Genomic DNA, 17,968 nt, shown 5'->3' with positions numbered 1-17,968 from the left:
AACTGAAGAGGAGTTTCGTCACTACGTAGCTGTTGATTACGATTTACAAACAGCTGACGACAGCACCGATGTCCACATATGCGCCTACACGCAGGCAACGGCTGATGATGAAACAGATGATGAAATGAGCAGCGAAGCACATGCTGACGAAATTCAACAACCTCCTGTCACTTCTGCAAGAGCGCTGGACAGTCTCAACACCACGCGGGCCTATCTGGAGGCCACTGTATGTCAGTGCTATGACAGTTTTTACCGTCTGGCAGATGTAGTCTATCTTTGTAGCGCTACAGAAATGCTAAATAGTAGCAGTAGTACTTCAAGTAAGCCTGTCAGTTAACGGAGACTGTATACTGTACGTATAATAATCAGATGTCAAGCTTCTTTGGCGCGCTCCAGTTAACGGCATGTATTTCTTTGGTCCCAGACCCTTGCACTTAAGCGGATTGCACTGTATTCTTAAAGGTGGAGAGAAAAAAAAAAAAAAGGGCCGCTGAGAGCTTTAGCCCTTTCAGAGCTAAACTCACAGGGGGAGGGACTTCTTTGATCATCCCATTTATATGTCTTATTTGATATAGAACTTTTTCAAACCTAAATCCAAAAGAATTCTAATCACTAACTTCTCATCGTATATACACACACATATACATTTCCTTTCTGTCCAATACCCCACAAAAGCCTTCAATTCCATAAACTACTGCTGCTTGAGCGCAAATTTTACTTTCATCTCTCTACCTGGTTTGAAAATAATTCTACAGTAAACAAAAACTCCTCTCATTTATATTATATGCTTACGAGCAAACGGTTGCAGTTCCCCTGTGAGTTTAACTCTAGAAAAGGATAGATTTCCAGAGATCCTTTTTTCTCCTCTATTAACAATATTTCTATTTTTTTTTCTGCACTTCATATTTAAAGAAAAAGCTTTTTCTTTTGTTTTTTTGATTTTCATCTTTTGCTTGACCCAAGTGATTGATTGCACTGAGCAGTAAATCAAGCCAGTATCAACTGCAAGTTACAGTGTAACCACCCAGTCTGAAGGCTGCATTATTTATGAAGTTGGGACACTTTAGAACTGCTGTTGGTATATACTTTAACAAGCATGTTAAGTAATCTTCCTCAGGTAGATTTGATAATGAAGCAAATCCCCTGCTACACCTGCAAAACTGAACAGTCAAGTGTCCATATTTTTTTCTTTTATCAAAACAGCTCCAAAGAACAGTATTTTTCAATACTAATTCTCAATACATTGAATATTTCAAAGTAATATTCACTCTTTCAATGCCAAAAACACTGTCATCATTTTAAAAGCATTGTGTGCAATGCAATTTCCCATCAAACTATTTTCAAACAAATCTTAAAAATCCTATTAAGACAAAGTTTTCGGCTGAAAAATACCAGAACAAATTTTCCTTTTTAAAATACAATATGCAAAATCCCACCCCACTCTCTCCAAAAATGACTGGATACTTTCTAGAAGTTTCAGCATAACCACCCTGCCAAAACCCCCAAGCTGAACAATTTAATACAATGGAAGTATTGCCACTAGTCACGCTATTTTGAAAGGATACTGTCAACAAGCTCAGACCTCTTTTCAAAATTTCATTTATGCTGCTCTGTTTTCATTTTTTTTTTCTTTTCCAAGGAGCATTTTTCCTCCATGTTTAGTGGAATTAGATTACCATTAAATCTTGTCCCCTCAACTTCATTGCGTTGCTGATATTAATGGCGGGATGGGCGCCATTTCCCATCCCTACAGTTCTCCCGCCTTTGATCATAGTCCTGACTCCATCCATCTTGCACGCGACCTTCATAGCTGAAATCATCCCGGCTCCCTCTGTACCGGTGTTCAGGGGTTTGGTCAACAGAGTGCTGCTCCCGGTTGTACTGTCTGCTCTCAGACTGGTAAGGATGAGAGCTCTGACGGTTCTTGCGCTGTGCTGCTGAGTCCTGCCACCGCTGGGTGTTTAGATTTTGGTTGAAAGAATGGTGGTACTGCTGCTGCTGTTGGGGTGCTTGCAAAGTGAAGCCTGACTGCACCGAGTGCTGGGGTATTGGACTCAACTGAGACATTGGACTCAACTGCGGCTGCTGCTGCCACAAAACGTTATTCATCTAGTGGAGAAAGAAAAATTAAAATTGGAAAAAAAAAATGACATCTGGCCCACAGGTTTCAGATTTCAAAGTAGCCTCAAGTATGGCGTAATTAGAATTATTGCAGCAATACTCATGGGAACTGGTGGGGAAGTCGTTCTTTGACAGCTTTTCAGCTGCATTTACTAATAAAAGGGAATATTTTAAAACTCCCAAACCATGGATGAATATGGCTGAACTGAATTTGCATATCATGAGTTTAATGTATACAGATTTATTTCATTCATATGCATTGTAGATAACCTGACTGGTTATATGGACCCCAGGCCATCTTTGGCAAACTCTAACCTAAATGATCTCTCATAAAACATTTAGGGGTCAATATTCAACGTGATTTAATCAACCAGAAATGGCCCCTGGCTGGTTAAAATCACCTGTTCAGAGCCAACCAGCTATTTTGGGAGCATTCCAGAGGTGGAGTTGGCACTTGGCCAGTTAAGTGCTGATATTCATCACTTAATCGGCCAGGTAACCACATAAATGAGACCATATAAAAGTCAGCCCTATCTTTATGCAATAACCCACAGCCGGTTAAGAGCTGAATATCAGACAACCAACAATGGCCCCCTTTTACAAAGCCGAACAGCAATGCCGACTGGGCTTTGTAAAAGGGGACCCAAGTGTTAGCCAGCTCCACAAAACCAGATATTTAATGCTGGAACATGGACAGGGACCAGCACTGAATATCTAGAAATAATGCTGAGCACCGCGCTTATTGTTTTCAAAACTTAACTACTTAGTAAGCTTAAAAATTAAGGAAGGCCTATAGGCTTTTGTTCAATGGTAAATCTCTGTATATAGTGCGCCATTTGAAAGTATTATGATCCTACAATTTATCAATGCTTTTCAAATAGCCTTCATTCAACAGTTAAAATTTTCCACATGCCTGGGTCACGTGGTGATCATTTCCCCTTTCATCTCCAACCTTCCTAGGTAGGATACTGGGTGACTACTGGAAATTACAACAATCCAAAACACTTCTCCAAGACAAAGCATCAGCACTGATATTTTACATTATGTTTTGGCACTTACTGATAATAGTTTCTGGTACTGCAATACTTTTGTGTTTTGTTTTTTTTGGAGGGGGGGGGGGGAGAATGACATTAGAGCTGCAAGGGGACGGGGATAGCGGGAACCCCACAGGTATTCCCTCCAGGTCCACAGGGATGGACCCATTTCCTGCGGGGTTCCTGCAGAAGCATAGGAGAGACAAGCTTTGCATTCCCTCACCCTGAGCCGCAGGGTGCCCTCCCTGCATATACCTCAAGGCACCCTGGTGGTCTAGTGGCTTCTTCAGGGCAGGAAAGATCCCCATTCTTTCCTGCCTACTGCCACTGATCCTCTTGCTGCTGCCTTTTCTTTAAAATGGCTGCTGAGACTTCAAGCGGTGGCCTCGCAAGGTGCCTTGAGGTATATGCCGAGCCTCCTGGGAGAGGTGGAGGGAGAAAATTCCCTAGGGTGGACTTGTGCAGGAGGCGGTGTTAGGTGTGCTCAAAAATCAGGTCGGCTGGGAGGCATTCTCTATTTCCATTTTCTGCCTGAAGACTGTAGCATGACCTTGTAAATCAGCTGCAGAACACGTCTGACATTATGCAAGCTCTCAAATCACTTTGTAACATACCAAAGGGAACACTGATTGTGCAGCATTTAGGTGCTATGTGGGCAAACTGCAGGGGCATTTGTGGAGGTAACATAGGCTGTTGGGGTTTTACCAGTGTGGTGTTCGTGTGGGTTACGTGCACTATATATTGACTCCTATAAGAGTTATTAACATTCGAGGTCTCACTGTAGCAGTGTGTTTAGTATTGGGTGGCTGGAGAAGGGAAAATGTGTGACCTTTACAGTTTTACTGGCTCTCTATGGTTGCATATGCAAAAATTCAAATCTGAGTGCTAACGTTCAACTCCTGCATAATTTTCTTCATAATACGAGTGGTGCACCTCCTATGAGAGTGTTAATGACCTAGGCAAGGATGTGTTCATTGCTTCTGTCAAACATTACACAGATTAAGAAAGTCTGTTGAAAGCTGAGATGTTCTCTGTGGCTGCTCCAAAATTATGGGATAGTCTTCCATTTTGAGATTTGTAGGTAGCAAACCAATCTTAACTTGTAGGTTTTTAAGTGATATTTCCAGTGGAGGATCTTGTTAATTGGTTGTTCATTCTCAGGGGTGTGGGAAAGTCTTCTCTGTTCAAAGATAAGATTTGTTTTTGTTTTTTTTGTGAAAGATAATAGATTTATTTCTTTTTGTTTTGTAAACTGCCTTGAATTTCTATCTTTTGATCAGTGAAGGTGGTATGTAAGATTTTTATTAGGGGTGGGCAAAGATTAAAAATTGTGAGTGGGTGGGAGGGGAAAAAGACTTGCGACATGCTGCTCATAGACGGGGGAAAGGAAAGAAAAGGGGGACAGGCTGCTTGTGGATGTTTGCCTTTTCGGAAATGTGTATCTTATCTAATCTTGTATTTAGTAGAGTACACTAGAAAGTGATTTATGCTACCTTTACCAGTATTTCCAGTATTTTTTTTTTTTTTTTACTACATATAGAATCTGGCTTTCTTAGGGGGGGGGGGGGGGGGGGGTCATCATCAAGGTGACTATGATGTGGTGTGGCAGGGGCTGCGTGGGCCGAGATGGAAGAGATTACTTGTGGCAGGGACGGGTTACATTTCTGTCCCAGTGTAACTCTATGACAAACCACTATCTACTGTGAGGAGTTATTTTCAGGTTAAGTACAGCATAAGAACCTGTCAAGCAGCCAGGTTCTGTATGTGACATGGACTGATCTGGTGTCCTTCCACATTAGCACAGAAAGCATGTATTTTCAGCTGTTTTTCATATCTTTAGCAGCTATGTATTCAAAAGATTTAGCCTTTTCCTCCTTCCCCCCCCCCCCCCCCAGGTATTTCCTTGATTCTTAGGCCGCTGGATAGCACCAGTTCTGGGTACTCTGGAACGAGGTGAGAGATTTTTTTTTGCAATTTTATGATTTTACCTTTAGATTTGGTGGTTTAAGAACAAAAAATACAAGACCACAGGGGTAACCACTTTGGTACTTTGAAAAGGGCCACATTTCAATTCACTCTGACACAGTTTCTTAAATATGCAAATATGTGCGAGTTTCCGCCCAATATTCAGCGCTACTTAACCGGTCAGAAAGACTGCTGACAGGTTAAATAGTGGTTAACCAGCTAACAGTGGAATATCTTTGGCCCATTTAAAGATAACCAGCTAAGTCTGTATATCAGCTTGGCTGGTTATCTTTAAACTGGCCAAAAATAAACAAGATAATCAATGCCGGTCACCGGAAACAGACTGGCATTGTATATCTAACTCCTATGGTCTGAATATTGGCCCCTTTGTATTTATATTATATATTTTTCACTAAATAGAATGTCTTAAACCTAATATATCTTTTTATGATTTTCATTCGTGTGCTTCCAGAGAACAAATGATGTTGCATGTATTGGATATATTCTTTGAGTTTGTATTCTAGAATACTTTTCATTGTAGGAGTTTTTGTCATCCCTCTTCTCGTTTCTCATGTCTGCTACTCTTTTGCTACTGCTTACAGTCTAGTTATACCTGAGGCAATGGAGTGCAAAGTGACTTGCCCAAAGTATTAGTGGGAGGAGCGGGATTTGAACCTTGGTTTCCCTGGCTCGTAACCTGCTTCTCTATCCACTAAGCTATTCTTCTACTCCATTAAGTAGTTAAGTATTGGGGTTAACTTTCTTTTTTTCTTTTTTTTTTTAACTTAGTTCTCTAGCTAGCCCTGACTGAAGGCTCTTGGCACCAGATTTCATTCCCTTCCCCCTGGATGTGTGGTTGGATCACTATGGTTACAATCCCGGGAAGGGGCCAAGTAAACTGGTTCCCTTTGGAGAATTACAGCAGCCTAGGCATTATTGCCATTGAATTACCACATCTCCTCTCTTCCTGTGAGAAGTGCAATTGCTAAATCCCCAGCCACAGCTGATCTAGGGAATCAAGTCCCAGTCTGGGACCAGAACTGGAAACTTTCTATATAGAAGTGAACAGTGCTGCCCAAGTCACATGCCAGCCTGAGGTGAATCTTTGTGTAGCTCTTAACTCTGAAATCAAAGGAAGCTTAGCTGAAAAATAATTTTGATTATTTTTCAACTCTTCCATAATTTTGCATAATTAACTTTGATTCTGACCCATTGTGAACTTTTTACAATGAGGATCTATTGTTCATTTTATTTTAAGTTTGTTTTATTATTTTTCCATCTTTTCTTCCAACCTGGAGTATTTTTTGAAAGAGTGATTTACAAAAGGTTGGAGATAAATATCTATGTAACATCACTGGAAGGGCCTTTTGGGACTGACTGACAGACAAATATTAACAAAGAGTAAACAAACCACTGCTTGTCTCTGCAGATTATCTGGTGAGGAGAAAGACCTCTGTATCATTTGAGAGGCAGTGAAGGCAGGAGGTACCATGTTATCCAAAGCCCTTTCAAACCTGTTCAAGAAGAAACAAGACAAATACAACCATCAATCCTCTAATAATGAATATATCCGATTCTTCACCACTGGGTTACAACAGATTTTGATAAACTGCCAAAAAATTAAATAACTAAGGCCCCTTTTCCTAAGGTGCTCTCAGCCCTAATGCAGAATGAGCACACCAAAAAGGTTTTACTGCAGGACGCTTTAGCACATTCTGTGGTAACTTCCCTGGTTGCATGCGCTAATTACATGCAATTTTAATGATTTGGGAGGGCGTGGCATAGGAGCACTAATCAGCTATACGGTTCATTTTAGCAGATGCTAATGGTAAATGCAGAGTTAATGAAGGAGCATTTACCACATTAATGAAAAAATTAGTGCAGGACTGGCAAAAATAAAAAAAACAGAAAAGGTTTATTTTATAGCTTTGGTAAAAATGGGCTTGGCACAAAGTAAATGTCCTATGTTGGGATGCACTAAACCCATTTAATAGCGCAGCTTAGTACAAGGGCCACTAAGAATACATTTTTTTTTTTTCAAACATCGGGTACCAAACCTTTTACATACATAAAGAATTTATACATAGATATTTCTCTGTTTCATAAAAAAAAAACCCCAACTAATTTTAGGGAATGTATCAAAAAGGCAATTATTTCCATACATCAGTTTTCAAGGAATACACCAGAGTACTAGAATACCATACAGCTTAGTGCAAGTTGCGAGTATACCTGGATGGAATTTGAAATAAGCTCAGATATAGATAGACTATAAAGAAAAAGCCAAGTACAACGTTTGTCCTACTATTAAGCTGTACCAAACAGTGCCAATTATTCCGTTTATAACATACAACAAATTAATCCCATGAAAATAAACACAGATTTGGATAAATTGTGACAAGTGGGATGGACAGAAATGACAACCTTAAAATATTGCAATGTTAAATCACTAGTCATCATTCTTTATAAAAGAGTCAATGAGGGCATTATGTTTGCTTTCAAAAATGTTTCTCTCTTCTACAGGTATGTTTGTAACGAGACTTTTGTACTATATCTGGCATGCAAAGAAAAAAGAGGAACATTTTCTGATGTCAAGCATACAGAAGTAACATTTGTGCAAGAGAATACAGAATATATTACAAAGAACTGAAAAATGTTATAACACAAATTGGTAGCAGATGGCAACATAAAATGTGGGCTTAGCTAAAGTGGAATGTCCAAAAGCACTAACCTGTTACAGTTCATTGCTGGTGATGGTATGTTAGTTGGGCTTGCACTGTCACTTGCATGTGGTGAATAAGAAGGATTATTTCCATCCTGGGATGCATGACTACTTCCTGAATGATAAAAACAAAAAGGATTTTTATTTTAACTCAAGAGATTTTAATATCAAACAGCAAAAGCCAAATTGGTTCAATATAAGCATCCACTAGTACATGAGACTATGGGGCTCATTTTCAAAGCATTCAGCCTATGTCCGAAAACGGGTACCTGAAGAAGCGGGACAGACCGTATTTTCGAAAAAAATGGGCGTCCATCTTTTGTTTCGAAAATACGGTTTGGACGGACCAAATGCCATGGATTTGGTCCTTTCTGAGCTGGGTGTTTTTTTTTTTTTGCGATCATCTACTATAATAAAACTCACCCTCAACATTCTGAAGACAACGTTCTGAAGTCACTCAGTCACTCACTGAAGGGTTCATGGATTCATGGTGGTGAAGCCAGAACACTGAACATGTCTCTCTGCCCCGCCCTCGCATGACAGACCAATCAGAAAAAACACCCTCAACATTCTGAAACACAAAGGACCATCACAACACCGTTCCCAGGCAACACTAGGCAACGTAAGACGGACTAATCAGAGGAAACTACGTGACAATAAGGGAGGAGCATTCCCCAGCAGAATGGCTCATTATCTGTGCAGCACGGAGAGCACAGAACCACCGCTGGAACGAGAGAAGAATATTCCTGCTGTGGGTATGTGCAAAAATAGACCAGGGGGGGGGGGGGGGGGGGGGGGGAATTTTTTAAATGCCTAATGCCAGTACTGAAGAGTGCCAGAGGGCCTATAGCACAGACTATATTTGGGATCGCTTGACATGGAGTCAGAGGAGCCGGAAAACAACGTGCCCGTCACCATCTGGGATGTGGGCGAACAGGACAAGCTGCGGCCCAGCTGGAAGGATTACCCGCGACCCAGCCAGCAGCAAACAGCGACCAAGGAAGGGGGAGGAGGAATCGCTGGAGACTGGCTGCCAAACTAGCGAAACAACCGCACACCAATGCACCACCTCCATCATTAGAAAGGCATCCACTCTTTCTTCAACAGAAATGCAAACTAATAATACAAAATAAACAAAGAATACATGGTTTCTCAGGCAGCTGCAGGTAACTCCCCACCCCCTTCCCCTTTTGCCGAAGCGGCCAAGGACGTGCCCAACCATCCCCAGCCTCAGGCAAGCTGTCTCCCACCTCAGCGAGTCCCCAAGTACCCGGAAAAAGACGGCACTGATTCCTGCAGCGCATAAATGTTCCAGCATTCCCCTGCAGCCGGCCTGAAATGGACCAAACATACCGGATCACCCCCCCCCCCCCCCCCCCGACGGCCCGAGACCGTGCTCTTCTCCCTTCCGCCAACTTAAAACAACCATCCCCGTCCTCAGGCAAGCCGTCACCCACCTCCAGGATGCCCAGAACCCCAGCCCAATGGAAAAAGATGGCGCTGCTTCCAATAGCACATTTCTCTTCCAGCATTCCCCTACAGCAGCCCTGAAATGGCCAAAAAATACCGACAAAGAACGTGCTCCTCAACATTCCGCCCATCTAAAACAACACTGCTGCCTCAGCACAACACAAAAAAAAACATGGGAAAAAAAACAACACTCAACAAAGGCTGACACCCCCTACAACCACATTTACATTTCACCAACAGAAAGACCCCCCTCCACAAACCTCCTTGACAGACAAAACCACACACACACACAATACAACAGAAACACACCCTCAAAGCCACACACCAATCCATCCCACTTTGCCAGCACAGCACAGCACATCCCCCAACCCCCAAGCAAAAAACAAAACAAAAAAAAGACACACATCAACAACCTGCACACACACCGCACCCTCACACACACAAAATAACTCTGACACATACACACAAAAAAAACCACATGCTAGCGCCCGTTTCATTGGTTTCGGAAACGGGCCTTTTTTACTAGTAGAAAATAAAAACGTCCAGCTCAGAAACGTCCTAATCCAAGCCATTTGGTTGTGGGAGGGACAAATGTACAACACTGCCATAGCTCTTAGGGGTGAAGAGGGCAACTACATGTGGGTACAGTGGGTTTCAGAGGCCTCCCATTTACCACCACAAGTGTTACAGGTGGGGGGGGGGGGGGGGGGGATGGGCCTGGGTCTGCCTGCCTGAAGTGCACTGCAGTACCCACTAAAAGTGCTCCAGGGACAGGGCTTGTTGCTGCTATATAACCTTGGCACACCAGTTGACACCTGAAGACTAATCTCGCTGAAAACGTCCTTTATTTGAATAAGCACCTTTACTCACAGTTAACTGCAGATCAGAGACTGTGCCCCACTGGCAACGAGTCTCGCAGTAGGTCCGAGCTGGCAGAATGCTGTACAATGCCCTCTTTCAGCAACATTCAAGGTAAGAACTAAGTGCTATAACGTGGCTAACACATGAACAGGATCTAAAACTGGCTTACAAAAATGGCCACTACCTCATGGACTACCGGAAACAAAACAGGGCACACTCTGACCCAGTAAGCAGAGGGAACAGCACCATGGGAGTAGAGCCTACCAACTACCAACATCGTGAGCATTTAACACAAGCTAGTGGAATCACGGAGCCCAATATCCTACACCCACCACAATGCATTGCTGATGTGACTCTGCAGTGCCCTTAACAGAAAAGGTGTCACACTCACCCGAGAGCCACATCAGAACCAGGGAAAGGCTGTCAGAGGATAGAACACATTCTGCTGTCATGGAGGTGGGTACGGAATTTGAGGCTAGCATACAGGCTGGCAAAAAAAGTTTGTAAAGTGGGGGTTTTTTTGGTGGGAGGGGGTTAGTGACCACTGGGGGGAGTCAGGGCAGGTGATCCCCGATTCCCTCCAGTGGTCATCTGGTCAGTTGGGGCACTTTTTTGGGACTTGTTCGTGAAAAAAAAAGGGTCCAAAAAAAGTGATCCAAAATTGCAGTAAAAACGATCAGCTAAAGACGCCCGCCCATCTCTCCTCGGCCGATAACCACGCCCCAGTTCCGCCTTCGCCACGCCCCCGTCAACTTTATTCATTCCTGAGCAATACTCAGTTGGATCAAGGGCTTCCTAACCACCAGAACATATCAAGTGAAAGTAAACTCCAACATATCATCACCTTGGAAGGCAGATTACAGAGTACCTCAAGGGTCACCATTATCACCGATCCTGTTCAACCTAATACCCCACTAGCCAAGTCCTTATCCACTCAGGGCCTTAACCCATTCATCTATGCAGACGACGTCACAATATACATCCCTTTCAAACACAATCTAACAGAAATCACCTACGAAATCAATCTCGGCCTCCATATCATGAACTCATGGGCAAACGCATTCCAACTAAAACTCAATACAGAAAAAACGCAATGCCTTATCCTCACATCCCAACCCAACACGAATATACCCACAAACTTAGTCACCCCAGATAGCCTGAAAATCCTGGGTGTCACAATCGACCGAAACCTTACACTCGAGGCCCAAGTTAACTCCACAATAAAGAAAATGTTCCACTCAATATGGAAACTTAAACGTGTAAAGCCATTCTTCTCAAGGGCAACTTTCCGCAACCTGGTTCAAACAATGGTACTAAGTCATGCTGACTATTGCAATCGACTTTAAGCGGGATGCAAAGAACAACTCTCAAAGAAACTACAGACTGCTCAAAACACAGCAGCCAGGCTCATATTTGGAAAATCGCGAATCGACAGCGCCAAACTGCTATGAGAAAAACTGCACTGGCTCCCAATCAAAGAACGTATTACTTTCAAAACCTGCACCCTGGTCCACAAGATTATCTATGGCAAAGAACCAGGTTACACATCTGACCTTATAGACCTACCAAAAAGAAACACAATTGGATCATCACGATCATACCTAAATCTTCACCACCCCAGCTGCAAGGGACTCAAGTATAAATCAATCCACGGATCGAGCTTCTCCTATATAAAGCACACAACTATGGAACGCATTACCAAAAGTCATAAAGACAACACACGACCACCTCAACTTCCGGAATTCACTAAAGACCGACCTGTTCGAGAAGGCATACCTTACTGATCCAACTTAAGTGCCTGGACTCAGCAACACAATGAAACCATAATCTGCAACAAACATTATATAACTTTTCTTCTTTAGATTCTATTATGTGTCTGTAACACATACATCTCATTCTCTACCACATCACTCTGTATTTGTTTCATCACCGGAGACGGCTTACGCCTCATGGTGCTATGTAGGCCACATTGAGCCTGCAAATAGGTAGGAAAATGTGGGGTACAAATGTGACAAATAAATAAATGTTAACAAGAAATTATCAGCACTAGCATTGAGATTTACACGCACAACTCACTAAGTATTCTGTAACGTGGCGCGCTTAAATTCTAAGCTGCATAGTTGAAAAGAGGCATGGCCATGGGCAGGGCTTCAGCATTTCTACAATCTATGCTCATTATTATAGAATGCACTTGCTCTGGGTCGTTATGCTCATATTAGCCCTCTCCTCAAGTCAATTCACTGGCTTCCTATCCGTTTCCGCATACAGTTCAAACTCCTCTTATTGGCCTATAAGTGCATTCACTCTGCAACTCCTCAGTACCTCTCCACTCTCATCTCTCCCTACATTCCTCCCCGGGAACTCCGTTCACTGTGTAAATCTCTCTTATCTGCACCCTTCTCCTCCACTGCTAACGCTAGACTCCATTCCTTTTATCTTGCTGCACCATATGCCTGGAATAGACTTCCTGAGCCGGTACGTCAGGCTCCATCTCTGGCCGTCTTCAAATCTAAGCTAAAAGCTCACCTTTTTGATGCTGCTTTTAACTCTTAACCCTTATTCACTTGTTCAGAACCCTTATTTTATCATCCTCACCTTAATATTCCCTTATCTCTTGTTTGTCCTGTTTGTCTGTCCTAATTAGATTGTAAGCTCTGTCGAGCAGGGACTGTCTCTTCATGTTCAAGTGTACAGCGCGGCGTACGTCTAGTAGCGCTATAGAAATGATAAGTAGTAGTAGAAGTGACTAATTTAGGCATCGGGATTTACGTGGACAAGACCAAATTTGGTTGCGTGGAGAGGCACTTGGCGTATTCTATATACTACACAGAAATTTAAGCTGATTCTATAAAATTTAGGCATAAAATACGCCTAGGTAAATAGAATCTACCCCTACGTGTAAATCTAAATACATACAGTAAGGCTATATACATAGCCAAGCATTCTTAAGCAGCTTCTAAAAACAATGAAAAATGGCTAAACCTACTAAATAATGAAGAGAACATATCTGAACACAAAATATATCTACATAATCTAAACATCCCTCTATTTCCCAGAAATAGTGGAGCTAACCAGGTAGACACTGCTGTTGCGTGATTCATTTATCCATGGTTGAGAGCAGTGTTTCCCAAGTCCAGTCCTGGAGTACCCCTTGATAGGTTGTCAGGATATTCACAATGAATATGTATGAACTTGATTTGCATACACTGCCTCCATTATATGCAAATCTCTCATGCATATTCATTGTGGATATCCTGAAAACCTAACTAGCAAGGGGTACTTCAGGACCAGGAAACACTAGTTTAGAGCAGCTGGACTATGCTCTCTTTGGCAAACTCTCCACAGCAGCAACATTCCCCATACCGTAGAATCTGAACATCTTGGCTATCATTTCCTAGTTAACACAGAGGCCTTCACACTTCTCTTTCTCTATCACTACTAATCTTGTGTTCTATATTTTGTGGATACCTGATCTGAATTGAATTTTGAGAGGCCTTCCAAAAAGTCTGATCCCAGTAAGCAGATTCATTCCATAAGGAACAGATTCTTCATGTTTGAAATTCACAAATGCAAAAAGCTTTGCTTTACCATCCTTATCCTTAGGAATTTTTACTTTAATTACTGGACCTGCCTGCAAATGAAGAAACACACATGGTTATAAACAAGGAGCAGATTATCAGTAAACAGTGCTCACAATTCCCAAATATTATAATCAAGCAAACTGTAAATTAGGTTTCAAGAAATGGCAGAATACTGATCACAGCAAGCAACTTTTTCAACATGAAAGTGCATGCGTTTGTTTATCAGTAGGCTAAATACAACAAAATGTTACTTTCAAAATCGCTTAGGAAGGAAACGGTTTTAAAACAATGTGTACCCTAAAAATAAAATAATTCTATTAAGCAATATTTCGGCAAATACTGTAGACTACTACAGATAACATGCACACTGTTGCAAAATAAGTTTAGTACACTAAAAGTGAGCCTATCAGAGATAGTAAAATGAAAACGCATGTTTAAAATAAGAAACATACTGTCTTGTTTTACTTCCATGTCTTTAAACATACCCTAACCTACTACGGGTCTATTTAATGGTGGAGACTTAACATCATCAATTCACTGGTTTTAATTTTAAATCTCTTTACTGATTTATCAATTCCTTTGTCCGTTTCCCTCCGATCTTCAGGACTACATCCGAACTGTCTTCCACGGTTTCCGGCCGCCTCTCCACTTCGTAGAGCTCGGGCCTCCACCAAAGCCCCGTCTTCCTACAACCCCAACCTCCCAATCACTTCTCTATTTCCCGTCCGACTCCCACTCCTCCCAATACCTGGTGAAAGAGCTCGAACAAGAGCTCCTCCGTTACTCTCGGGTCCAGGTTACCAACAAAAAGCGTGCGGTCAGCCTCAGCAGCTCCCATGGCTCTCACAAACAGTAAATGACGCACTTCCACCTCCGGCGGCCCGCCGCTACTAACCTTGTGACGTCACATCACCGTACGCATGCGCAGAAGGGCTACCGCTCACCGCTGTGCTGGCCTGGAGATGGGATGTGTGTGTGGCCGGGCCATATTGAACGTTGTCCGGCTCTGGTACTGGGTGGGCTGCCTGGGTTCCAGCTCCACTGAGAGCGGATTAGACAGAATATCTAACATACTACCGATTTCCTCGTTCTTCTGTGTACTGTTTTTACTTGGACATTTTAAAGCCAGTTTACGGGTGGACTAGATGCTAGTATGGGTTGAATTGGTGCTTGAGCACTAAATCATAAGGAAGGGAAGAATTGTTGCCGGAAACTTCCATTGGTTAGTCCACTTGGATACGTAGAACTAAGAGTCAAAACCAAGTTATCGTGATACCTTTTTATTGGGCTAACAATGTATGTTCTAAATTAGAACTAGGGTTACCATATGGCTCCAGAAAAAGGAGGACGGATTGAGCCAGCCGGGTTTTACTTCCATTGCTTTCCAAGCAATGGAAGTAAAACCCGGCTGGCTCAATAACTTCTAAAGAATGACACGGGAGCGGGTAATCGCGGTAAACTGCAGTAAAATCGCAGGAATGGACAAAATATTCAAAGTTTTACCGCGGGTGAAAAAAGAGGTTATTTCCCCACCCTGCAGGAGCAGTAATAACCCCTGCACCCGTGGTACAACATGGGCATAGTTTGGGGGGGCGAGGGGGCATTGCCCCCCCAAACACAGGGCTGGCGCAATGCTGCAGGCAGCTCCCGGACAGGCTTCCTCTTCGTTCCTTCCTGTCCCCCCCCCCCCCCCCGCACGCGCTTTTATTTTCCTCGCAGCGACGGCAGTGAAGCACACAACACAGTGGGCTCGCCTCCAGCCTTTCCCTTCCCTCACTCAGTGTCCCACCTTCTTGCGATGATGTATTTCCTGTTTCTGCGAGGGTGGGACACTGTGTGAGGGAAGGGAAAGGCTGGAGGCAAGCCTGCTGTGTTGTGTACTTCACTGCCGTCGCTGCAAGGAAAGTCAAAGGTTTAAACGCGCGGGGGGGGGGGGCAGGAAGGAACGGAAGGCTGTCGGGGAGCTGAGGGCAGGGAGAATCGCTGGACATGGATGGGAGAGGGAGAGAAGAGATCGCTGGACATGGAGAGGAGGAAAGGGCAGGGGGAGAGAAGAGATCACTGGACGTGGAGAGGGAAGGAGAGAGGAGAATTGCTGGACATGGATGGAGGGATGAGAGGACAATTGCTGGACATGGATAGATGAATGGAGGGGGCAGGGGAGAGAGCAAATTTGCTGGATATGGGTGGATGGAGAGTTGCTGGACATGGATGGAGGGGGGAGGGCAGGGGAGAGAGGAGAATTGCTGGACCTCGATGGATGGAGGGGGCAGGGGAGAGAGGAAAATTGCTGGATATAGATGGATGGAGGCGAGGGCAGGGGAGAATGGAGAATTGCTGGACATGGATGAATGGAGGGGGCAGGGGAGATAGCAGATTTACTGGATATGGATAGATGGATGAATGGAGGAGAGGGCAAGGGAGAATGGAGAGTTGCTGGATATGGATGGATGGAGGAGAGGGCAGGGAAGAGGAGACTTGCTGGACGTGGATGAATGGAGGGGGCAGGGGAGAGAGCAAATGTATTATTATTACATTTTAAGGGCATTTGTTTTAATTCGTGTATGCAGTCCTTACATGCACATGATTTTGCTTTTTGAAACCTAAAGGTAAATCTTAAGTGTGGTTAAACTGCGAGGCTTCTATAGATAGGGACAGAGTTCGCGGGGCGGGGACAGGGATAGAGTTCACGGGGACTGGGACAAACTTTGTCTCCACGATATTCTCTCTAGTATGTTCGATAAACTTTAGAGAGTTATCTTCTCTTCCTCAGGTTAGGAGTAATTTCCATATCATCAAGCTGATCAATCCATAGACTGGTGGGTTGTGTCCATCTACCAGCAGGTGGAGATAGAGAGCAAACTTTTGCCTCCCTATATGTGGTCATGTGCTGCCGGAAACTCCTCAGTATGTTCTCTATCTCAGCAGGTGGTGGTCACACACAGCAGCAGCTCTGGCTAGGCCTCCAAGCCTAATCCTTAGGTTTTGTTGAGGCCTGGGGTTGAGGGCTCTTTTGAGCAAGTGCAAACCTGGTGGTGCCAGGTCCCTCCTTTTCTCCCCCCTCCCGCTGGCTCCGTTTAAAAAAAAAAAAAAAAAATTTTAAACGTCTTTAAAGGCGTTTAATTCGACGTTTCTTTAAACGTTCATTGCAGCTACTCACTGGGACACCAGTTCGTTACAGCTCGGAGCGGCAAGCAGGTAATTTTACCTTTTTATAGCGGGCAGGGGGTTCCCCGATTCTTCTCCTCGTGGCATATGGCGTCGGAGGGCGAGGGCGCAAAGGGTCGCTCCCCGGATCGCTGGAGCGCTTCTAGAGGGGATGCGGGGGTTTTACAACCTGATTCGCCCTTGATGGGTGACAGTTTAGTGACCGATGAATGTCCCGGTCGTTTCCTCCGGCGTGGCGGTTTTTTCCCGCCATAAACGCCCATCCCCCGCTCCTCGCCTCCGCCATCTTGGCCGGCCACGCGGCTCGGACGGCTTCTTCGTGGGCCGCCCTTGAGGTTGGAGACATTAATGCCATGAACGCCCTTAATTTGGGCGACGGCACAAGCGGCTAAAGTTAAGCGCCGTTCTTCCCCGCGCGGCTCCTTCGCGGAGTTTCGCGCCGGACGCCATTTTGGATGCGCAGCATGTCTCTCCCCCGCTATTGCGAGCGCCGGTTGAGAGTGCGTCTAGGGCTGTTGCCCAGGCTGCGGAAGTGCACAGTCTGGGGGGTTTCTCCCCCGAGTTTGTTTTGCTGCTGCATCAGGCTTTCCTCATGCAAAACGCTGCCCCTGCTCCCTCTTCTGATAAAGAGGTTGAGGTTCCCAGAGGTAAACGCCCTCGGGTTGATTTCCAGGCCTTGGAGGACTTTGTCTCCTCCGATGTAGATGAGGGCAGCGTGTCTGAGGTCTCCCAACGGTCCTTTGCGGATTCCTTGGAGGAGATAGATCCCCGCTCGGATGGAGCGGATGACCCCTCTGCAGCGCGGCTTTTTAGCCCAGAGGATTTGCCCAACCTGTTTTTACAGGCCATGGACACTTTGAAGATTTCCTCTCCGGAGGACGTCTCTCCCTCAGCCCCTGTTGGCTCTGCCATTATGCTGGGGACGAAGCGCCCGCCTAGATCCTTCCACGTGCATGATGCCATGCACACCTTAATTGCGGCTCAATGGGATGTCCCGGAAACGAGCCTTAAAGTGGCTAGGGCTATGTCCCGCCTCTATCCTTTGGCTG

The 17,968-nt window shown here is 44.3% G+C and overlaps 1 protein-coding gene across 1 annotated transcript; it reads right to left on the bottom strand.

Annotated features, from left to right (window-relative positions):
- Positions 1-421: 421 nt before the first annotated feature.
- RBM7 (RNA binding motif protein 7) lies at positions 422-14,626 on the bottom strand. The gene is made up of 5 exons (XM_030220424.1): positions 14,500-14,626; positions 13,639-13,801; positions 7,849-7,954; positions 6,532-6,634; positions 422-2,109 (listed from the first exon to the last, which is right to left on the bottom strand). The coding sequence occupies exons 1-5, from the start codon at positions 14,587-14,589 to the stop codon at positions 1,717-1,719; spliced, it is 855 nt and encodes a 284-aa protein (XP_030076284.1). The 5' UTR covers positions 14,590-14,626; the 3' UTR covers positions 422-1,716.
- Positions 14,627-17,968: the final 3,342 nt, after the last annotated feature.

The sequence above is a fragment of the Microcaecilia unicolor genome, chromosome 12 (assembly GCF_901765095.1).
Source record: "Microcaecilia unicolor chromosome 12, aMicUni1.1, whole genome shotgun sequence".
Classification (NCBI taxonomy): Eukaryota; Metazoa; Chordata; class Amphibia; order Gymnophiona; family Siphonopidae; genus Microcaecilia; species Microcaecilia unicolor.
Note: the sequence above shows the minus strand (reverse complement) of the source record. Positions and strands in the feature narration are given on the sequence as shown.

What these genes read in the sequence shown, in the direction of transcription:
- RBM7 (XM_030220424.1), bottom strand. Translation starts at nt 14,589, where the DNA reads ATGGGAGCTGCTGAGGCTGACCGCACGCTTTTTGTTGGTAACCTGGAC. An exon ending in TGTTCGAGCTCTTTCACCAG is followed by an intron (nt 13,802 to 14,499) that starts GTATTGGGAGGA and finishes CTTCATTTGCAG; the next exon opens with GCAGGTCCAGTAATTAAAGT. An exon ending in CCAGCAATGAACTGTAACAG is followed by an intron (nt 6,635 to 7,848) that starts GTTAGTGCTTTT and finishes CTTCTTGAACAG; the next exon opens with GTTTGAAAGGGCTTTGGATA.